Source organism: Ranitomeya variabilis, chromosome 3 (genome assembly GCF_051348905.1).
Source record: "Ranitomeya variabilis isolate aRanVar5 chromosome 3, aRanVar5.hap1, whole genome shotgun sequence".
Taxonomy (NCBI): domain Eukaryota; kingdom Metazoa; phylum Chordata; class Amphibia; order Anura; family Dendrobatidae; genus Ranitomeya; species Ranitomeya variabilis.
The window spans coordinates 767,836,929-767,860,983 of record NC_135234.1 but is presented as its reverse complement, the minus strand read 5'-3'; the positions used below and the strand labels follow the sequence as shown (position 1 = coordinate 767,860,983).

The 24,055-nt window shown below is 45.9% G+C and overlaps 2 protein-coding genes across 2 annotated transcripts in view; one reads left to right on the top strand and one right to left on the bottom strand.

Moving 5' to 3' along the window:
* LOC143817413 (protein XNDC1N-like) overlaps positions 1–21,029 on the top strand; it is a 126,323-nt gene extending 105,294 nt beyond the window's left edge. Inside the window, exon 10 of the mRNA XM_077298808.1 lies at positions 20,396–21,029. The gene's annotated coding sequence lies outside the window, so the exon portion shown is untranslated. The remainder of the gene's footprint in view (positions 1–20,395) is intronic.
* LOC143817813 (protein XNDC1N-like) lies at positions 65–8,337 on the bottom strand. The gene is made up of 6 exons (XM_077299278.1): positions 8,284–8,337; positions 8,031–8,089; positions 6,179–6,249; positions 4,868–5,005; positions 4,623–4,778; positions 65–725 (listed from the first exon to the last, which is right to left on the bottom strand). Exons 1-6 carry the CDS (start codon positions 8,335–8,337, stop codon positions 559–561), a joined length of 645 nt encoding a protein of 214 aa, XP_077155393.1. The 3' UTR covers positions 65–558.
* Positions 21,030–24,055: the final 3,026 nt, after the last annotated feature.

Sequence of the window (24,055 nt, the reverse complement as noted above, 5' to 3'; positions counted from 1 at the left end):
AGGCTGCCTATGGGGGGGGGGCATTATATTAGGGGCTGCCTTACACTATAGAGTCTGCATTATACTATAGAGTCTGCCTATGGGGGATGCATTATACTACTGAGTCGGCCTATGGGGGTGCATTATACTATAGAGTCTGCCTATAGAGGCTGCCTATGGCGGGTACATTATGCTATAGAGGCTGCCTATGGGGGTGCATTATATTAGGGGCTGCATTATACTATAGTCTCCTTATGGGAGGTACATTATACTATAGAGTCTGCCTATGGGGGGTGCATTATACTATGGAGTCTGACTACGGGGGGTGCATTACACTTTAGAGTCTGCCTATGGCGGGTGCATTATGCTGCCGAGAGCACAACGGAGGGGGGCCGCTGCCGAGAGCGCAACGGAGGGGGGCGGAGGATCTACAGTCCCCTGCAGTGGATTCAGTCTCCTCCTACGGAGGGAGATCCATCATCCGGGGTCAGATGTGTCAGCCCCTCTGGAAACAAAAGGCATGCTGGGAGATGTAGTTCCATGATGTCATTAATGAGGGAAGTAGCCGGGTCGTCCTTCCTACACCACACGACGTACCCCAGAGCCTTCGAGCCGCTCCTCATCCTCTTCATCCGGGGTGGAGAGGACGCGGATGAACGACAGACCGAACTGCTCCTGCTTGTTGAAGGGCTGCGTGCAGGTGACACGGTCCCACTTCTCCAGGGCGGCTCCTGCGAGGAAGTCTCCTGCCGAGGGGAGTCTGCTCTACAGAAAAACCTGCAGTCCCCCCAGAGCAGCACACACTCCAGTCACCTCCAGAGCTGCATCCACTGAAAATATTCATATACTCCAGCCACCACCAGAGCTGCATCCACAGAAAATATTCATATACTCCAGCCACCACCAGAGCTGCATCCACAGATAATATTCATATACTCCAGCCACCTCCAGAGCTGCATCCACAGAAAATATTCATATACTCCAGCCACCTCCAGAGCTGCATCCACTGAAAATATGCATATACTCCAGCCACCTCCAGAGCTGCAGTCTGTAAATTCACACATTATGCTCCACTCACATCTACAGTGGCATGTAACCGTTTATCCCCTGCTGGCCAGAATCACTGTTATTGTGAACAGTGAAGAGAGCTGAAGATGAAATGATCTGTAAAAGGCCTAAAGTTACAGATGACGCCTCTCCTTGGTGTTTTAGGCAATAAAAATATATATTATTTTCATCGTTTACATTTTAAAAATTATAAAAAGGAAAATGAGCAGATGAAAAAGTTTGTGCACCCTGCATGGTTAGTACAAGTATCAGCCTGTAAACGCTTTCTGTATCCAGACACGAGTCTTTCAGTTCTTGTGTGAGGGATTTTCCTCCGTTCTTCCTTGGAGAATTCCTCCAGTTCTGTGAGATTCCTGGGGCGTTTTGCTTCCTCTGCTATTTTGAGGTTTCGCCACAGATTTTCAATGATGCTGAGATCAGGGGACTGTGAGGGCCATTGTAAAACCTTCAGTTTGCCCCTTTTCAGGTCTATTGTGGATTGTGACGTGTGTTTAGGACCATTCTCCATATGTAGCAGCCATCCTCTTCCTCTTTTCACCTTCAGCTTTTTTACAGATGTTTTTTTCAAAAATTTGTTGAAATTTCATTGAATCCATTCTTCACTCTACCCTTGAAATTTTCCCCAAGCTATTGGCTGCAACACAGTGCAAAGAATGATCCTCCCCCATGCTTAATGGTTGGCGAGATGTTATTTTCCTGACATTCTGTGCCCTTTTTTCTCCACCTTTTATCATTGTGGCCACAGAGTTCTATTTTATCCTCATCGGTCCACAGGACTTGTTTCCAAAATGCATCAGGCTTGTTTAGATGTTCTTTGCAGACTTCTAAAGCTGAATTCCATTGATTGGATGCAGGAGAGGTTTTCCTCTGATGACTCTTCCATGAAGGTCATATTTGTGCAGGTGTCTCTGAACAGTAGAACAATGTACCACAACTCCAGAGTCTGCTCAATCTTTCTGAAGGTCTTTTGCAGCCAAGTGGGAGTTCTGATTTGCTTCTCTACCAATCCTATGAGCAGCTCTTGATGAAATTTTCCTTGGTCTTCCAGACCTTATCTTGACCTCCACTGTTTCTGGTAACTGCCATTTTTTAACTACATTACTAAATGAGGAAAAGGCAACATGGAAACGCTTTTCTATCTTCTTATAGCCTTCTCCTGCTTTGTGGGCTCCACCATTTTCCTTTTCAGAATGCTAGGCAGCCGCTTAGAAGAATTCAAAGCTGCTGTTTTTTGGTTAGAGGAGGCTGGGTTTTTATAAAGCTGGGAAATTTCCATCATCGGCCTTTCCTAACAATTATAGTGAAGAAGCCATAACCTTAACAGGCTAATTAAGGTCTGAAACCTGGGTCAAAGTTATCTGAGCACACATATATCCAAGGGTGCACAAACCTTGGCATCAGCCAGTTGTCCTTTAAGTAATTTTGAAAATCTAAAAGATGAAATTACCGTATATACTCGAGTATAAGCCGAGATTTTCAGCCCACTTTTTTTGGCTGAAAGTAACCCTCTCGGCTTATACTCGAGTCATACCCAAGGGTCGGCAGGGGAGGGGGAGCTGAGCTTTGTAATAATACTGCTCCTGGCACGGTCCCTGCACCTTTTTTTCCCCCCCCGACAGCTTGTTTCTGTAGTGAGCGGTCACATGGTACCGCTCACTACAGTAATGAATATGGACCCGACTCCACTCCCATAGGGGTGGAGCCGCATATTCATTACTGTAATGAGGGGTACCATGTGACCGCTCACTACAGGAAGAAGCTGCCGGGGTACAGATGTGCAGGGACCGCGCCAGGAGCAGGTGATATAACGCAGTGCGCTATATTCACCTGCTCCCCGTTCCACCGTCGGCGCCGCTGCCTCCTCTACACTGACGCTCAGGTCAGAGGGTGCGGTGACGCAATTAGTTCGCGCCGCCCTCTGCCTGAACATCAGTGCACAGGATGGGGAAGACACAGCGGCGGTCGGCGGTGGAATGGGGAGCAGGTGATTATAGCAAGTGCCGAGGGCCTGAGAGGTGAGTATGCGATTTTTTTATTCTTTTAATCGCAGCAATAGCATATGGGGCAAATATCTGTATGGAGCATCTTATGGGGCCATAATCCACATTTGTGCAGCATTGTATGGGGCATATTTTAATATGGAGCATCTTATGGGGCCATCATGAACTGTATGGAGCATTATATGGGGCTCCTGATTCAATATGGACATTCAAAAACACTTAACCTATTGATGTCTCAATTAATTTTACTTTTATTGGTATCTATTTTTATTTTTGACATTTACCAGTAGCTGCTGCATTTCCCATTCCAGGCTTATACTCGAGTCAATAAGTTTTCCCAGTGTCGGCTTATACTCAAGTACATACGAGATATAGATAGATAGATAGAATTTTCGTTCTCACCCCAAATGGGGGTGGTCTTTGTTGTCCTTCCTCATTCTCGAGTCCTCCTGGGAGTTTGAGGGTTCTGCGCAGGATCTTAGCTGTTCCCAGCATTGCGCTTTTCTGGACAGAGCTCAGATGTTGCTCCTTGGATCTGTTGCAGCCATCCTTCCTCTTAGGGGTCACTGCTCCACATGCTACGATCACCACTGGAATCACTGTTGCCTCCACACCTTCTCCAGTTCTCCTCTGAGGCCCTGGTGTTTCTCCAGCTTCTCATATTCCTTCTTTCTGATGTTGCTGCCTCATCTATTATCATTGCTGTCCTCTGCTCCTTGTCTACTATCACAACGTCTGGTTGGTTAGCCAACACCTGCTTATCCATCTGGATCTTTAGATCCCACAGGATTTTAGCCCTTTCATTCTCCACCATTTCTCTGGGGTCTCCCACCTGGACTTGGCCCATACGCTGTGCAGATGTTCCTGTATACAGTTCCCGCTCCTTGGTTGTGGCGTTCGGTAGACGCTGTTCCTGCATTTCGCATCCTGCCATTGTGTGTTGGACGGTTTCTGAGGTTTCTTTGCATAGTCTGCGCCTTGGGTCTTGTCTTGTAGATTCCGGCTTCTATGGATCTGGTCCTTGGTGCTCGCTCTTTTGCCGCTATGATCAGTGCCTCTGTCTCGGAGTCCTGCTTTCTCCAGCCATTGGTAGGATTTCTCCATGTCAGCCGCCTCCATTATCTGTCGATGGTACGTCCCATGCAGCGGCTTGTCTTGCCATGGTGCTTCATGGTCCTGCTCCATCCAGATCTGTTGCTGCCTTAGGCTCTCTCAGCATCTCATCTTTTGGAGCCATTCTCCTGCTGTATTCCTGGATACTCCTGGTTTCATCCGTGATGGTGGCTTGGATGCTTATCAGGCCTCGACCACCCTCCTTTCTGCTGGCGTACAATCTTTAGGTGTTAGACTTAGGGTGGAGACCTCCATGCATTGTGAGGAGCTCTCGTGTCTTCACATCTGCAGCTTCCATCTCCTCTTTTGGCCAGCACTGTTCACAATAACAGTAATTTTGACCAGGGGTGCATAAACTTTTACATGTTGCTGTACTACAGTCACACCTAAAGCTGCAATAAATAAAAAATTACATTTTCTGCACCAGCCACATCTAGAGCTGTTGTCACCATTTTCCTTTACCCTCTTTGAACATCCGGACCCCTCTGTGGTTCTTCATCAGTCTGGCGTCTGCCGGTGGCATCAGCGTGGTCGTGGGGAGGAGAGTGGTGAACCCCTTATCCAGAGCCCAGATGGAACGTCCCACGTCGATCTGTAGGAAGGCCGAACCACTGTTTCCTGTTCACGGGGGAGGACACAACACATGAGAGCAGAGACACCCAGTCACACACAAGCTGGAACACCAAGATCTGCTCCAACTGCGGCACCTATATCAATGTAGCCGATGTGACAGGCTCGATCCAACTGTAACTCCACCCGGAGCTGCCGGCTGCGGTCCCGGGGACAGCTGAGCCACGCTGGGTGAGGTTGTCTATCAGGAGATTCTCCACCAGATGTTTTGGGTCCTGCAACAGGTGGAAAGAGAAGTGTGTAACCTGCACGTCGAGGCTCCTGCAATACAAATAGGAGAGCAAAACGTCGGGGCCACGTGAAGAACGAAACTGGGATCATAAACACAAAAGAAATGCTGTCACAGCAGGCAGTAAAGCGAGCGGGTAATCAGCCTGCAGTGTATGTGCCGCCATCTAGTGGCCAAAGGTAACACACACAAGAAGATGGAAATATTAGGGGGGTTTTGCTCAATTAAAAAACAAAAAAATAAATGAAGCAACAAGTGAGTTGTGTGAGCCTGAGAGACCGAGGTTTAGCCCTAAAAATAAGAATTGTAGAATAAACAAATCATGGACACGTCGGGCGCGGCCTCAGGAGCTGCAGAGGTCAGCTGTGCTACACTGCCGGCATCCGCCTGTACCAGGAGCAGCTCCCGGCCCACTGACATTAGGGCGACCACAATCCCGGCGGGGGAGACAGCGCGCCATGTTGTGCTCACAGTCACTACAGGCAGCCGAGCACTCTGGGGGGGGGCAGGGACCGCGCTCTGGGGGGGGGGCAGGGACCGCACTCTGGGGGGGGCAGGGACCGCACTCTGGGGGGGGCAGGGACCGCGCACTCTGGGGGGGGGCAGGGACCGCGCACTCTGGGGGGGGCAGGGACCGTGCACTCTGGGGGGGGGCAGGGGCCGCACTCGGGGGGGGGGGCAGCGACCGTGCACTCTGGGGGGGGGGGCAGGGACCGCACTCTGGGGGGGGGGGGGGCAGGGACCGCGCACTCTGGGGGGGGGGGGAAGGGAACGCACTCGGGGGGGGGCAGCGACCGTGCACTCTGGGGGGGGGGGGCAGGGACCGCACTCTGGGGGGGGGGGGGCAGCGACCGTGCACTCTGGGGGGGGGGCAGGGACCGCACTCTGGGGGGGGGCGGGGACCGCGCACTCTGGGGGGGGGCAGGGACCGCACTCTGGGGGGGGGGGGGCAGGGACCGCACTCTGGGGGGGGGCAGCCATACACTCTGGGGGGGGGGGCAGGGACCGAGCACTCTGGGGGGGGGGGGGGCAGGGACCGCACTCTGGGGGGGGGGGGGCAGGGACCGTGCACTCGGCGCCATGATGCAGAACACGGTCCGGCTGATTGTACAATGAATTGGTCTCCAGCAAAGTAACGCACAGAAAACGCCATTCACACCTCGGTATTCGGTAACAAGGTGAACCGGCCTGGGTGTACCAACATGGCAGCGTCTACACTGGAGTTGATTTCTTGAGGGGGAGGAGTGAGTCCTTGGATCATGACATCACCGGAAAGGGCGGAGCCTCCTTCAGTCCAATGAAGATCCGATAACAGGAAGCTGCTGGTGGAGAAGAAGAGAAGTGAGGAGAGGACCGAGGAGCTGCAGCATGGAGCCGTGTGAGGAGAGGACCGAGGAGCTGCAGCATGGAGCCGTGTGAGGAAAGGACCGAGGGGCTGCAGCATGGAGCCGTGTGAGGAGAGGACCGAGGGGCTGCAGCATGGAGCCGTGTGAGGAGAGGACCGAGGGGCTGCAGCATGGAGCCGTGTGAGGAGAGGACCGAGGGGCTGCAGCACGGAGCCGTGTGAGGAGAGGACCGAGGGGCTGCAGCATGGAGCCGTGTGAGGAGAGGACCGAGAGGCCGCAGCATGGAGCCGTGTGAGGAGAGGACCGAGGGGCCGCAGCATGGAGCCGTGTGAGGAGAGGACCGAGGGGCCGCAGCATGGAGCCGTGTGAGGAGAGGACCGAGGGGCCGCAGCATGGAGCCGTGTGAGGAGAGGACCGAGGGGCCGCAGCATGGAGCCGTGTGAGGAGAGGACCGAGGGGCCGCAGCACGGAGCCGTGTGAGGAGAGGACCGAGGGGCCGCAGCACGGAGCCGTGTGAGGAGAGGACCGAGGGGCCGCAGCACGGAGCCGTGTGAGGAGAGGACCGAGGGGCCGCAGCACGGAGCCGTGTGAGGAGAGGACCGAGGGGCCGCAGCACGGAGCCGTGTGAGGAGAGGACCGAGGGGCCGCAGCACGGAGCCGTGTGAGGAGAGGACCGAGGGGCCGCAGCACGGAGCCGTGTGAGGAGAGGACCGAGGGGCCGCAGCACGGAGCCGTGTGAGGAGAGGACCGAGGGGCCGCAGCATGGAGCCGTGTGAGGAGAGGACCGAGGGGCTGCAGCATGGAGCCGTGTGAGGAGAGGACCGAGGGGCCGCAGCATGGAGCCGTGTGAGGAGAGGACCGAGGAGCTGTAGCATGGAGCCGTGTGAGGAGAGGACCGAGGAGCTGCAGCATGGAGCCGTGTGAGGAGAGGACCGAGGGGCTGCAGCACGGAGCCGTGTGAGGAGAGGACCGAGGAGCTGCAGCATGGAGCCGTGTGAGGAGAGGACAGAGGGGCTGCAGCACGGAGCCGTGTGAGGAGAGGACCGAGGGGCCGCAGCATGGAGCCGTGTGAGGAGAGGACCGAGGGGCTGCAGCGCGGAGCCGTGTGAGGAGAGGACCGAGGGGCCGCAGCGCGGAGCCGTGTGAGGAGAGGACCGAGGGGCTGCAGCGCGGAGCCGTGTGAGGAGAGGACCGAGGAGCTGCAGCACGGAGCCGTGTGAGGAGAGGACCGAGGGGCTGCAGCATGGAGCCGTGTGAGGAGAGGACCGAGGGGCCGCAGCATGGAGCCGTGTGAGGAGAGGACCGAGGGGCTGCAGCACGGAGCCGTGTGAGGAGAGGACCGAGGGGCTGCAGCACGGAGCCGTGTGAGGAGAGGACCGAGGAGCTGCACCGTGGACCCTTGTACAAGGGAATTGGGACTCGGTGTGATACGCTGAGGATGTAATGTGGAAAGGGGTTGGTGTCAATTGAGCAAAAGGAAGATGATGAGGGGCTGTGGGGAATGGAAGGATGATGAGGGGCCGTGTGTGGGGGATGATGAGGGGCTGTGTTGGGGATGGGAGGATGATGAGGGGTTGTGGGGGGGATCATACGTACTGGTTTGCTGTAAAGTGAATGGGGTGATGTAACTCCCGTGTACACAAAATAGAAAAAAAAACTGCTTACCGGAGCTCAGAAGCAGAGTCCCTGGGACCAAATGTAAATAAAATCTGAAGAAAGTCCAGCTGATAGGAAATGAAACAATTTAGTGGAAAAGAGATGAAAATGTGTTACCGTAATTTGCAGAGAGCATAGCAACACGAGGCCATGTGCGTCTGAAATGCGCGTTTCTATGCTGTCTCTGCAATTTAGCTCGTTTTCATTTTATATCTCTATTCCTATAAATGTAGCAACTTCCAAGAAGCTGGATTTTCTTTACATTTGTAATTCTCCTGTGTCTGGAGGTGGGGATGTCGCTCTCGTGAGGCTGCATGTTGGGGGCTGTGTTGGGGAAGCCGTCACTCCTGTGCTTTTTGTTACTTATCTCTAACGTGGCTTAGGCTACTTTCACATTTCCGTCATCTGGGCTCCGTCGCAATCCGTCGTTATGGGCAAAAAACGGATCCTGCAAATGTGCTTGCAGGATGTGTTTTTTTGCCCATAGACTTGTATTAGCAACGGATGGGCACACGTCGCATCAGTCGTGCCACAGATCCATCGTGTTTTGGCGGACGCGATGCACAAAAAAAGTTCAGTGTAACATTTTTTTTGTGCGATTTGTCCGCCATTTCTGACCGCGCAAGCGTGGCTGGAACTCTGCCCCCTCCTCCCCGCTCATCACAATGGGCAGCGAATGCCCACATTGTGCTAAATTTAGCACACCGTCCGACAGTTTGCGACGGCCCTGTACCGACGGAAGTGTGAAAGTAGCCTTAAGGTACCTTCACACGAAGCGACGCTGCAGCCATAGCGACAACGATGCCGATCGCTGCAGCGTCGCTGTTTGATCGCTGGAGAGCTGTCACACAGACCGCTCTCCAGCGACCAACGATGCCGAGGTCCCCGGGTAAACATCGGGTTGCTAAGCACAGGGCCGCGCTTAGTAACCCGATGTTTACCCTGGTTACCAGCGTAAGAGTAAAAAAAACAAACAGTACATACTCACCTGCGCGTCCCCCAGCGTCTGCTTCCTGACACTGACTGAGCTCCGGCCCTAACAGCACAGCGGTGACGTCACCGCTGTGCTTTCACTTTCACTTTAGGGCCGGCGCTCTGTAAGTGTCAGGAAGCAGACGCTGGGGGACGCATGTGAGTATGTACTGTTTGTTTTTTTTACTTTTACGCTGGTAACCAGGGTAAACATCGGGTTACTAAGCGCGGCCCTGCGCTTAGTAACCCGATGTTTACCCTGGTTACCAGTGTAAAACATCGCTGGTATCGTTGCTTTTGCTTTCAAACACAACGATACACGGCGATCGGACGACCAAATAAAGTTCTGGACTTTATTCAGCGACATCACAGCAGGATCCTGATCGCTGCTGCGTGTCAAACTAAACGATATCGCTAGCGAGGACGCTGCAACGTCACGGATCGCTAGCGATATCGTTACAAAGTCGTTTCGTGTGAAGGTACCTTTAGTTGTACATATTGGTTTGTAAAGTTTATTGTTAGACTTGTATGTATAAATATATGTATATTTTTCTCCTTTTGTTAAGACTTATTTATTTGTTTTTAATAAAACTGTTTGAGAACTATGGGTTGAATTTTTATTTCTAAAGCTCGGGGTCTGTTCACACATTGCAATTTGTTGGGGAAACAATCTGCAGCAAAGTCCTCACCAGTGGACCTGCACTAAATAATTCAGATCTCACTGACAATTTATTTCCGGTCCTCAGCAGCATTTAGCATATTTTTCTGACTAGAAGAGGCAATTTTTACCCCCACATTTGGGAGGAAAATTGGGGTGTGTTTTATAGTCTGAATATAGCTTGTGGGGGGGGGCACAGTTGTGGAGCAGGGTCACAGGAGGCAGGGTCACCGCTGCAGGAAACCAGTAGCAGAAGTGGAGTGAGGCTGAAGGACCTCAGCCAAGATCCCAATCTGTGCACGCAGCCGTTTTCCTGAAGCCCGACCATTTCTTCCAGCCCAGGACTTGCAGCGCTGGGACGCCCTCTCCTCCCACCCAGGGTCTGCAGCACCGCCGCCGGTTTCATGCAGCATGGACCCTGCCTCCTGTCACCCCAATCCACTGCTCCCTATGTTGGCTATTGTCAATACGGACTGTAATATCCAAATGTTATCAATTTTTTTTTTTTTTTTTTTCCTCACCAAAAAGTTGGGGTGCTTCTTACAGTTCAAAAATACAGTAAAAAAAACCCCATGAAGATCACTTATGTATCCAATTTCTTAGTTCCTAGCGATGTTTCTCGGTGTACGTCGGCCTCCTGTGGCTACTTACCATTCTCTGTCACCCATACAGCCTGGTCCGTTTTAGGTCCTATAGGACAGCACTATATAATGGATGTTTATAAAAGGGCCATCAGTCTCTGAGGGTCTGACTGCGGGTGCCCCCACTGCTCCATAGCACAGACTCTGGCAGAGGTCACATTACATATGTTACAGAGGGGTAAAAATACTCCCCTTAATAATTTTGAAGAGTATTTTTAGCCAAGAAGGACATAATTTTCAGTAACACAAATCTATGTACATAGTGTTAGGTGCTGGGATTCTTCCTCTGCACAGGATAGATCCCAGGCCTTGTCTTCCTCTGTGGTCTCCCATTCAGTTCCAACTGCAGTGGATGCTGCTCAGCAAAGACTTCGGTCTTGCTCAGACTCAGTCTGTGAGCATGGTTACTGCTGACTCTCTAGGGTCAGCTATGGTAATCAATAATAGACTGCAGCGAGAAATCACTCCTGGGACTAAGTCCAAGATTCGCTCTTCTGGGCATGCCCGTGAGGCGACTCCTCATTGGTGGTCGGCCGTCACATGCTCAGGTCCTGGTCTAGCTCTGGATTGTCCTGTGAGCAAGGTCCTCTCTGATTGATTAAATCTATAAAAAAATATTTGGCGCGCCTCTCGGTGTGCTAAGATCATTTATGTTCTGTGAGAGTGTGGAACGGTAGTGTGACTTGTTTGCATGTGCACAGGGCAGGCCTAGAGCCTTTAGAATTCCGGCACCTCCGGAGAGGAGATTTTTTGTGTGAGTTCAGTGCTGGCATTTAGCCTTAAGAATTCCAGCTTCTCTGGAGAGGAGTTCCATGTGTGCACGTGCTGTGTCTGAGTCCACTACCAGTTCCCTTGCCTCAGTGAGATAGGAAGCTCCTGTGAAGTCAATGGGGTTCACGTTTAGCGTCTAATCACAGCTCTGCTGCAGAGCATCTTTCCGTCGCTGTGTGTGATTGGCACAGCCACATGCTACTCTACTGAGTGACATTAACTCAGTGCGAGTCTGTTACGCTCGCTGCTAGTCCCGCCATTGTCCTCTGAGCTCCATCTGCACGGTGGACCCCGGGTGGCGAACGCACTTTATTATTATAATTTATTTAGTGTGTTCCGCCCACCCTAACACACAGTACACATCAGACCTGGGCATAGTGCAGCACTCTGGAGCTCCGGCCCTCTGGCTGTTCCTGTCTGGCACGTGGACTGAGAAAATTGCGGCCCACGGGCTGCACCATTTCTCAGCGACCAAGCTTGCTCCAGAAATTCTAGGCTATAGATTTTGCAGGACTAATTTGGCAAGTGGCATTTGTGGGTGACGTTTACAAGCCCCTAAGGTGCCAACAGCAGAAACAAACAAAAGGGACCCAATTTTAACTATTTCACCCCAAAGCCTGCTTTTACCTCCCTGACCAGGCTAATTTTTACAATTCTGACCACTGTCACTTTAGGTCATAACGCTGGAACGTTTAAATGGATCCCACTGATTCTGAGATTCTTTTCTCGTGACATATTGTACTTCATGATAGTGGTAACATTTCTCTGATATGACTTGCCTTTATTTGAGAAAATTTAGCAGTTTTCAAATTTTTAAGTTTTATGTCCTTAAACCCTTTACCCCCAAGGGTGGTTTGCACGTTAATGACCGGGCCAATTTTTACAATTCTGACCACTGTCCCTTTATGAGGTTATAACCCTGGAACGCTTCAACGGATCCCAGTGATTCTGACATTGTTTTCTCGTGACATATTTTACTTCATGATAGTGGTAACATTTCTTTGATATTACCTGCGTTTATTTGTGAAAAAAATGGAAATTTGGCGAATATTTCGCAATTTTCCAACTTTGAATTTTTATGCAATTAAATTACAGAGATGTCACACAAAATACTTAAGTAACATTTCCCACATTTCTACATCAGCACAATTTTGGAACCAAAATTTTTTTTTTTGTTAGGGAGTTATAAGGGTTAAAAGTTGACCAGCAATTTCTCATTTTTACAACACCATTTTTTTTTACGGACCACATTTCATTTGAAGTCATTTTTAGGGGTCTATGTGATAGAAAATAACCAAGTGTGACACCATTCTAAAATCTGCACCCCTCAAGGTGCTCAAAACTACATTCAAGAAGATTATTAACCCTTCAGGTGTTTCACAGGAATTTTTGGAATGTTTAAATAAAAATGAACATTGAACTTTTTTTCACAAAAAATTAATTTCAGCTCCAATTTGTTTTATTTTACCAAGGGTAACAGGAGAAAATGGACCCCAAAAGTTGTTGTACAATTTGTCCTGAGTACGCCGATAACCCATATGTGGGGGTAAACCACTGTTTGGGAGCATGGCAGAGCTCGGAAGCGAAGGGGCACCATTTGACTTTTTAATGCAAAATTGACTGGAATTGAGATGGGACGCCATGTTGCGTTTGGAGAGCCCCTGATGTGCCTAAACATTGACACCCCCCACAAGTGACACCATTTTGGAAAGTAGACCCCCTAAGGAACTTATCTAGATGTGTGGTGAGCACTTTGACCCATTAAGTGATTCACAGAAGTTTACAATGCAGAGCCGTAAAAATAAAAAAATCATGTTTTTTTACAAAAATGATCTTTTCGCCCCCAATTTTTTACTTACCCAGGGGTAAGAGAAGAAATTGGACCCCAAAAGTTGTCCAATGTGTCCTGAGTACACTGATACCCCATATGTTGGGGTAAACCCCTGTTTGGGCACACGAGAGAGCTCGGAAGGGAAGGAGCACTGTTATACTTTTTCAACGCAGAATTGGCTGGAATTGAGATCGGACGCCATGTCGCATTTGGAGAGCCCCTGATGTGCCTAAACAGTGGAAACTCCCCAATTCTACCTGAAACCCTAATCCAAACACACCCCTAACCCTAATCCCAACGGTAACCCTAACCACACCCCTAACCCTGACACACCCCTAACTCTAATCCCAACCGTAAACGTAATCCTAACCCTAACTTTAGCCCCAACCCTAACTCTAGCCCTAACCCTAATGGGAAAATAAATACATTTTTTTCATTTTTCCCTAACTAAGGGGGTGATGAAGGGGGGTTTGATTTACTTTTATAGCGGTTTTTTTTTAGCGGATTTTTATGATTGACAGCCGTCGCACACTAAAAGACGCTTTTTATTGAAAAAAATATTTTTTGCGTTACCACATTTTGAGAGCTATAATTTTTCCATATTTTGGTCCACAGAGTCATGTGAGGTCTTGTTTTTTGTGGGACGAGTTGATGTTTTTATTGGTAACATTTTTGGGCATGTGACATTTTTTGATCGCTTTTTATTCCAATTTTTGTGAGGCAGATTTACCAAAAAACAGCTATTCATGAATTTATTTTTATTTTTTTTTTTTTTGGGGGGGGGGGGCGTTTATACCGTTCCGCGTTTGGTAAAATGGATAAAGCAGCTTTCTTCAGGTCAGTACGATTACAGCGATACCTCATTTATATCATTTTTTTATGTTTTGGCGCTTTTATACGATAAAAACTATTTTATAGAAAAAATAATTATTTTTGCATCGCTTCATTCTTTGGACTATAACTTTTTTATTTTTTCACTGATGATGCTGTATGGCGGCTCATTTTTTTGCAGGACAAGATGACGTTTTCAGCGATACCATGGTTATTTATATCCGTCTTTTTGATCGCGTGCTATTCCACTTGTTCGGCGGTATGATAATAAAGCGGGTTAACTAGTGGGACAGTTTTATAGGTGGGGTCGTTATGGGCAGTACGAAATATGTGTACTTTTATTGTTTGTTTTTTTTATTTAGATAAAGGAATGTATTTATTGGAACAATATTTTTTTTATTATTATTTATTTAGGAATTATTATTTTTTTCACGTGTAATTTTTTTTTTTAATTTTTTTTTTTTTTACTTTGCCCCAGGGGGGGACATCACTGTAAAGTGTCAGATCGCTGATCTGACACTTTGCTGTGCACTGTGTCAGATCAGCGATCTGACATGCACAGCAGGGAGGCTTCCCGGCGCCTGCTCTGAGGAGGCGCTGTGAAGCCACCTCCCTTCAGGACCCGGATGCAGCCCCGCGGCCATTTTGGATCCGGGCCTGCAGGGAGGAGGAGGTAAGAGACCCTTGCAGCAACGTGATCACATCGCGTTGCTCCGAGGGTCTCAGGGAAGCACGTAGGGAGCCCCCTCCCTGCGCGATGCTTCCCTATACCGCCGGAACACTGCGATCATGTTTGATCGCAGTGTGCCGGGGGTTAATGTGCCGGGGGCAGTCCGTGACCGCTCCTGGCACATAGTGCCGGATGTCAGCTGCTATAGTCAGCTGACACTCGGCCGTGCTCCCCCCGGGAACGCGGCCGATCGCTCTGGACGTACTATTCCGTCCTTGGGAAGTAGGGTCCACCCCACATGGGTGGAATAGTACGTCCAATGGTAGAAAGGGGTTAAGGCCGGGATTACACATACGCGAGATAAGTCCGACTCTCGCAGGTGAAAACCCAGCTCTGGCGCAGGCACTCCGTAGCGGAGCGTGCAGCTCCATGTTTTGCTGTGCGGCTGCATGCTCCGCTCCGGAGTGCCAGCGCCAGAGCTGGATTTTCAACTGCGAGACTCGGACTTATCTCGCGTATGTGTGATCCCAGCCTAAATCAGTCATAATGCACAAAATAGTTAATAAATAACATTTTCCACATGCCTACTTTACATCAGCACAATTTTTGAAACATTGTTTTGTTAGGAAGTTAAAAGGGTTAACAGTTGACCAGCGATTTTTCATTTTTACAACAATATTTGCAAATCCATTATTTTTAGGGACCACCTCACATTTGAAGTGACTTTGAGGGGCCTATGTGACAGAAAATACCAAAAAGTGACACCATTCTAACCACTACACCCATCACGGCAGTCAAAACCACATTCAAGAAGTTTATTAACCCTTCAGGTGCTTCACGGGAATTTTTGGATTGTGGAAGGAAAATATAAACATTTAATTTTATTTCACAAAAATTTTCCGTTAGACCTAATTTTTTTACTTTCGCAAGTTAAACAGGAGAAAATGGACCATGTAATTTGTTGTGCAATTTGTCCTGAGCATGCCGATACCCATATGTGGGGGAAATCTACTGTTTGGGCGCACGGCAGAGCTTGGAAGGGAAGGAGCGCCGTTTCACTTTTTGAATGTAAAATTTGCTGGCATAATTTGCAGACACCATGTCACGTTTGGAGAGCCACTAATATGCTTAACCCCTTCACCCCTGGAGCTTTTTTCATTCTTCGTTTTTCGCTCCCCTCCTTCCCAGAGCCATAACTTTTTTATTTTTCTGTCAATATGGCCATGTGAGGGCTTATTTTTATTTTTTGAACGATACCATTGGTTCCATGCCGTGTAACAGAAAACTGGAAAAAAATTCCAAGTGCGATGAAATTGCAAAAAAAGTGCAATCTCACACTTGTTTTTTGTTTGGCTTTTTTGCTAGGTTCACCAAATGCTAAAACTAATGTGCCATTATGATTCTCCAGGTCATTACGAGTTCATAGACACCTAACATATCTAGGTTCTCTTTTATCTAAGTGGTTAAAAAAAATTGTGCCATTTTCCGATACTCGTAGCGTTTCCAATTTTTGTGACCTGGGGTCGGGTGAGGGCTTATTTTTTGCGTGCCGAACTGGCGTTTTTAGTAATACCATTTTGGTGCAGATGCGTTCTTTTGATCGCCCGTTATTGCATTTTAATTCAATGTTGCAACAACCAAAATAATTTAATTTTGGCGTTTTGATTTTTTTACTCGCTACGCCATTTAGCGATCAGGTTAATCCTATGTTTTTATTGATAGACCGGGCGATTTTAAACGTGGCAATACCAGATATGTGTATGTTTGATTTTTTTTTTAATTTTATTTTGATTGAGGCGAAATGGGGGTGATTTGAACTTTTATATATTTTTTATTTTTTTTATATTTTTAAACACTTTTTTTTTAAATTTTGGCATGCTTCAATAGCCTCCATAGGAGCCTAGAAGCATGCACTACACGATCGCCTCTGCTACATAGAGGTGAAGCACAGATCACCTCTATGTAGCAGAAATGGTGGTGTACTTTGAACGCCGACCACAGGGTGGCACTCAAAGCAATCCGCCATCAACAACCATAGAGGTCTCAAGGAGACTTCTCGTTGTTATAGCAATGCAGCGATGACCTCCGATTATGTGACGGGGGTCAGCGCTGCGACTATTTCCAGCCGCGCGGCCGGGAGCGCTAGTGAAATGCCGCTGTCAGCATTTGACAGCGGCATTTAACTAGTTAATGAGCGCGGGCGGATCGCGATTCCGCTCGTGCTCATTGCACGCACATGTCAGCTGTACAAAACAGCTGACATGTCGTGGCTTTGAGGTGGGCTCCCCACCGAAGCCCACCTCAAAGCGGGGGTTCTGCCAGCTGACGTACTATTCCGTCAGCTGGCAGAAAGGGGTTAAACAGTGGAAATCACCAACAAGTGACACTATTTTGGAAACTAGACCCCTTAGGGAACTTATCTAGATGTGTATTGAGAACCTTGAACCCACAGGTGCTTCACAGAAGTTTGTAACGTAGAGCCGTGAAAATAAAAAAATAAAAAAATCACATTTTTCCCAGATAAATCTTTTTTACCCAATATGTAGAGGAAAACAACTGTTTTGGTGCACGGCAGGGCTTGGAAGGGAAGGAGCCATGTGACTTTTTGAGTGTAAAATTGTCTGGAATAATTAGACACCATGTCGCGTTTGGAGAGCACCTGATGTGCGTAAACAGTGGAAACCTCCCAGAAGTGACATCATTTTGGAAACTAGACCCCTTTGGGAACTTATGTAGATGTATATTGAACACCTTGAACCCCCAGGTGCTTCACAGAAGTTTATAATGTTAAGCCGAGAAAATGAAAAAAAATCACATTTTTCCCACAAAAATCTTTTTGACCTCCAAATTTTGAATTTTCTCAAGGGTAACAGGAGAAAATGGACCACGAAATTTGTTGTGCAACTTCTCCTGAGTTTACCGATATCCCATATGTCCTCAAAAACTACTTTTGAGGCACAGTTCACAGCTCAGAAGGGAAGAAACGCTATATTATAGTGCAGATTTTGCTGCACTTGTTTGAGGGTGACATGTTACATTGGCAGAGCCCCTGTGGTGCCAACACAGCAGACCTCTCCATGAATTCATCTAGGGGTGCAGTGATCACATTGACACCACAGGTGTGTCACAGACTTATATACCATTGTTTAATGAAGAAAAAATCATTTACATCTTTACCACCAAGATTATGTGTTAGCCCCAAGTTTTACATTTTCACACTGGGAAATGGGTAAAAATGGCCCCAAAATTTGTCCCACAATTTCTACTGAACATGGTGATACCCCATATGTGGCTGCACAATACTACTTAGCCATACGGAGAGACTCGGGAGGGACGGAGCGCTATTTGCCTGCTGGAACTCAGATTTTCCTACAATAGTTTGCGGACTCCATATACAGAACCACTAAGTGATAGAAAAGCAGAATCCCTCCTCAAGAGACCCCATTTTGAAAATTATAACCCATTGGGAATTTATCTACAGATATAGTGATGATTTTGACTTTATGGATGTTTTCCAGAAAGAAGCAGCAGTGGATGTTGCCGAATGAAAATTGCAAACTGCCGTTGTAGTGACCAATAAAATCCCCCAAAAGAAAGACTGCAATAAAAGACAATATTTTAATTTTTTTTTTACTTCATTGAAAATAATACCAAATATTAAAAAATTATTAATATTATTATACAGCTGATAATAGGAGCACATAGAATAATATTGCAAAGCAAGCACAACAATTAATAATAAATATACCAATATACCATACTAAAAGATGTGTATAAAGAATGTGGATAATACGCAGAAAACAATGTGAAAAAAAACAAAATATCATACACTATAAATTATATTTATATTTTAATAATGTCTAGTGTATAAACCTGAATAAGTAACAAACCAAACCACACTACGTAAATAATAATAATTGATGAATGTTGTAAAAAAAGTGCAACAATGCTAATACTAAAGGTCGTAATGGGTGTGTCCCAATAAAAAAGTGCAACGGTGCTAATACTAAAGGTCGTAATGGGTGTGTCCCAATAAAAAAGTGCAATGGTGCTAATACTAAAGGTCGTAATGGGTGTGTCCCAATATAAAAGTGCAATGGTGCTAATACTAAAGGTCGTAATGGGTGTGTCCCAATAAAAAAGTGCAATGGTGCTAATACTAAAGGTCGTAATGGGTGTGTCCTAATAAAAAAGTGCACTGGTGCTAATACTAAAGATTATACTGAGTATATCCCAGATAAGAATCGCTTTACAAAGGCAGTAATCTAGAACACTACCATGCAAGAAGTAATGTAAAGTGCTGCAGTGCCAAGAGAATAAATACGCATTTCGATAGCAGGTGAATGTACAAATAAATGAAGGGCTCCTCATACCGATCGTGCTCCTGGTCCCCGCGTGTTTCAGCACTTGCCTTTTCCGGGGGCGTATACAAAGTAACAGGGAGGCATGCAGATTTATACAGCAGTGGGCCAATCAGTACTAAGTAATGCACGCAGAGCGATGTAAGAGAACCACCAATCACATGCACCCGGCGTCACCCTGACAACACACAACAAGGCCCGTAACCCCGCCCACATGAATCATGTGAACGGCCGACAGTGCGTCGCCAAGGAGATAGACGCCAGAGTGAATGCAAACAGCGGCAGGGAAAGCCGCGCAAGCGCACCAGCACCCGCATGAAACTTGGGTATAACACACATAAAAGACGCGAAGAATAAACTGAGAATCAATGTGCGCCACCACCTGCATAGAATTGGAATATAACTCGGATGGCGCCAGATCAATGAATAGAGCAATTTATATGAACCTGTTATAAGAATAAATAAACAATTGGACAAAAATAAGATAAATAATAATAAATAAATAATAAACAAATATGTAAAAATGGAAAATAAAAAATTACGAAAAATAAAAATATATAAATAATGAATGAAAAATAGTAATGATAATTATGAATTATGGTAATTAATAATATATGAATAGATATATTAAATAATAAATAGTAAATAAATAATAGATAATACAAAAAATAATACTGAAATGAAGAAAAGTAAATAAATAAAAAAATATATATATATATAAAAATAATAAATAAATGAAAAAATAAATAATAATAAATTATTATAAATTACCAGTAATCACAATTACATCCAGGAATTATACAAATACTTCTTATTTCATATGTGTCAAAGTATATCAAAAAGTGTCCATCAAAGTAAAATCCATCAAAATAAATCCATTCAACACAATAAAAAAGAGCAAAGAATCCGCACCACTGCAGCAAAGGTTCACTGCACCTCACACTCAAACCAGCCACGTGCCGTAAACGCCCCAAGAGGATCGGGTGCTCAATCTGAAAAAAGTATGCAAAAAATTTCCAATGAAATAAGAAAACTGAGAGCACTCACCGTCCTAAAAATCAGTCCTTTATTGAAACGGAAGACTCTTCAGCAGGGGAGAATGTGAATAGTGACAGACGACGGCTGTTTCGCGCTACTGCGCTTCCACAGGTCCTACCTGATTTTTAGGATGGTGAGTGCTCTCAGTTTTCTTATTTCATTGAAATCCATTCAACAGATCCATCCATTGATATTCAGAATCTTCTTATTATTCTTTCAACTGAAGTTGGTCCCAGAGTGAAGAATACAACAGCCCAATATGCTAAAAAATAAATAAAATAAATCAATATGTGATATATTATAAAACCTAAAATATGCATACATCATATCAATAAAAAACTATTTTTTTACATTTGATGATCAGAGAAATGGTGAATAACTTAAAGTCTCATTGAGACCCAGAGGTTGGAGTGTACGGAGAGTCCAAATCCCCCTAGTGTCTTTTTGAGCGAGTCTGCAGCTAATATTGCCACCATGTAGATCTGTAATGATTCTATCAATACCAATTACCCGGGGGCCAGTTGTATCCCAGTCATGATAGATCTTAAAATGTCAGGTTCTGTTTTATTTTTCTTATGTCTTTAATGTGGGATTCTTGCAGGAAAGTTCTGGTGAAACGACAAAGGGATTTGTAAAACCCACGTCAGTGTCAGTGACCGGTAAGATCGGCGTATAAATCTTATTTCACTCATTGGAGGGTCACAAAAATGACTTCTTTGCAACCATTTTTATTAACGTTCCTTCTCTTTTCCAAAAATATTTAGGTGAAGGGCCTTGTAGAGGGGTGTGATCTGTAAAACCGGGTGTGGCATGAAAAAGGGTTTATATCATGGGACCTTTCCGTGTGTTATTTTCTTCCACGTCCATTTTACTTTATCATCTCAGTAAAGCTAGGGCTACACAGCGGCCTTCGCTGTGACATAAGTTACGCAACCAAAGATTGTGATGTGTATATGCTACAATAATCAGGGTCCCGTTGGACCTCTGGGTACAATGACCACGATAAGCAAGTCAGTAAAAAATCCACCTGGGTCTGATTTTTCATAATTTGCTTATGGCGCTCGCGGTACCCTAAGGGGCACAGTTCAACCCCATTTTGTTTGTATTGTGCCGTGATGCATAACTATCTTTGGCTACAAGTCAAGTGTTGAAGCCGAAGTCGCTTGTAGCTATTGCCGTAACTTTATTGTTTTATTTAGTAAAATTTACAAGGTTTTGTTTCTTTTTCCAGTTGAAGACGGGATAAGAGGCTTCCAGGGATATCCCCACCTATCCTCATGTTATGAAGTAGAAGATGGCAATATCATACAAGTCCCATCAATAACGACTGATGCACCGGCAGATCTTCATTGCAAAGGTATGTTCTCTGACATTGCCTTCATCTGATCAATCGCTGATGGGCAAACAAAGAACTGGAGAGAGATGGAAACATTTTAGAAATAAATCTAATCTTACGAATAATGACAGATGTGTGGCCATTCCCCTGTTCAGAATGTGGGAAATGTTTCGCCAAGGAATTTCAACTTAAGAAACATAAAAAAACTCACACAGGGGAGAGATGTCGTATTCATGTCCTGAATGTGGGAGGTGTTTTAGTGAGAAATCCCACGCCATAGACCATCTAAGAGTACACACAGGGGAGAAGCCATTTTCATGCTCGGAATGTGGGAAATGTTTTAGCCGGAAATCTTATCTTGTGACTCATCTAAAAATCCACATCGGAGAGAAGCCGTTTTTATGTACAGAGTGTGGGAAACGTTTTATTCACAAGTCACATATTTTAGTCCATCTCAGAAGTCACTCGGGGGAGAAACCGTTTTCATGTCCTGAATGTGGGAAATGTTTTAGTAATAAATCATATAAACATAAGGATGAATGACCTCGGGGAGATCAAAACATCCAACACCGCGGAGACACCATCACGTGTTTCTCAACGCAGTGATCCAGAACACTGCCCCCATCCCTAAAGGGAAATATGCAAATGCATGTAGAAAAGCCGCGGAGACACCATCACGTGTTTCTCAACGCAAGCAATGAATAGCCAGGTCTTTCACCAGGAAGGAACAACCACGGGAAGGGCAGCATCCAATAAAGGAAAACCACCTATGCCAAAACATGGTATCCATCCACAGACAGCTGTTTCGGGGTATTTGCCCCTCATCAGTGTGGAGTAGGAAACTGGCTATTAGGAGCAGTGCCTAGGTGGTTTTCCTTTATTGGATGCTGCCCTTCCCGTGGTTGTTACTTCCCGGTGAAAGACCTGGCTATTCATTGCTTGCATTGAGAAACACGTGATGGTGTCTCCGCGGTGTTGGATGTTTTGATCTCCCCGAGGTCATTCACCCTTATGTTCATAGCCTTTTCACTAGGCACTGCTCCTAATATCCAGTTTCCTACTCCACACTGATGTGGGGCAAATACCCCGAAACAGCTGTCTGTGGATGGATATCATGTTTTGGCATAGGTGGTTTTCCTTTATTGGATGCTGCCCTTCCTGTGGTTGTTCCTTCCCGGTGAAAGACCTGGCTATTCATTGCTTGCGTTGAGAAACACGTGATGGTGTCTCTGCGGCTTTTCTACATGCATTAGTAATAGATCACACATTTTGGGACATCTAAGAAGTCACACAGGGGAGAAGCCATTTTTGTGCTCAGAATCTGGGAAATGTTTCGCCAAAAAGTTTAATCTTGATAGACATAAGGGAACTCACAAATTGGAGAAACCATCGTAACCTCTCAGTGGCCATCATTAAGGGGCCTTAATCCTCAGCGCTGATTTTTATGCTAGAAACTAGTGTCCCGAAAGGGCCGAAAATGCAGCGGGCATGAGCTGTATATTATCGTTGACCCCCTGCTGCACTAGTCACCATCGGTTTTAGCACCAATCGTGTCCGTTTAGTTCACCTGATTCTGTTGCAATCACCACCGTGATATCTAGATGGTTAACAAAGAAAGAGGCCTTTTCTTTTTAACCCTATCAGGTTCCCACGATTGTGGATCCCAGTGGTTGTAATGGCAACCCAAGGTGGAGTAATGGCCTCTGGGTAAGGTGGCAGTGTGAAACAGGCTGTGTCATTGTAAAACGGACAAGTCTCAAGCACTGCAATTCAGAAGTACTGCAAAGTATTAGACATTTAATGTGAAAAATATTAAAGTCGTGAAGTGGTGCTATGTAGTAATGTAAAAACAAGTTTTAATAACATTTTTAAAAAAAATGCAAGAAAGTAAAAGAAAATATTAAACACTTTCACCTCAAATAACACCACTGTTATGTAAAAACATAAACAGAAAGACATAAAAACAATTGGTATCACTACACCTAATTATCAAAATTAGAAAAATTCTTACACTGTTAGATTATCTAACAAACCTCATAAAAAAAATAAAAACTCTCCAAAAATGTAACTTTTTTACTATACCGATGTAGAGAGACACAAAGGAAGATACTAGAAACATGAAATGGGGGGTTGCACAACTTCTGAATAGTGTCACTTCTGAATTGTGTCACTCTGATTGGTTCATTCCAACTTCATTTCCAACTTCACTTCCATATATGGTATTCAGTCCAGTGTCCAATGTCCAGTGACTTCTTCACATTACAAAAATTCCTTCCAGTGTGCTGCTGATCAGGAAATAGACTCCATCTTGCTACACCATATCTGAACTGACTTATATAAGGTTTAATAATTGATTTCATTAGCCATTTTCTCCTTCACACCGACACAAGAAAAAAGAAATAAGAAGCTTTTGTATGTTAAAAGAAAATCTGTAAAACGCAGGCTTCCTGTGGTTCTTTAAGCAATAAAATAAAAAGTTACAGTTCTCAGAATATGGAGATTATAGTTTGTAAAATATTGTTTTTCGCGTGCAAAAGTAACAAAGGAGAAAAAAACCTATATGTGTGATATCGGTGTAATCGTACTGACCTGAATAATAAAGCTGTCTTACCACAGTTACTGCACAATGACCGCCATAAAAAAGATCTGGACTTTGTTTTGAGTCCAAAAAATTAAAAATGTAAATATAATATTACGTCCCCCAAAATTTTATGGATAAAAACTAGTGATGAGCGAATATACTCGGTACTCGAGATTTATGCTGGCTAACAGATGTAAATCATTCAGCTGCGGCGCTAAAAACTAATTCTCCGAGCACTAAAAAATACTCGGAGGACACCCGAGTGTGCTCGGGAAATCTCGAGTACCGAGTATATTCGATCATCACTAATAAAAACTTCATCTAGTCCTGCAAAAACAAAAACT

Coding starts and splice junctions, on each gene's coding strand:
- LOC143817813 (XM_077299278.1), bottom strand. CDS start 8,337: ATGCAGCCTCACGAGAGCGACATCCCCACCTCCAGACACAGGAGAATT. Junction 6,250..8,030: donor GACTCTGCTTCTGAGCTCCG/GTAAGCAGTTTT, acceptor CTCCCCCTCAAG/AAATCAACTCCAGTGTAGAC. Junction 5,006..6,178: donor CCTTGTTACCGAATACCGAG/GTGTGAATGGCG, acceptor CACCTGTTGCAG/GACCCAAAACATCTGGTGGA.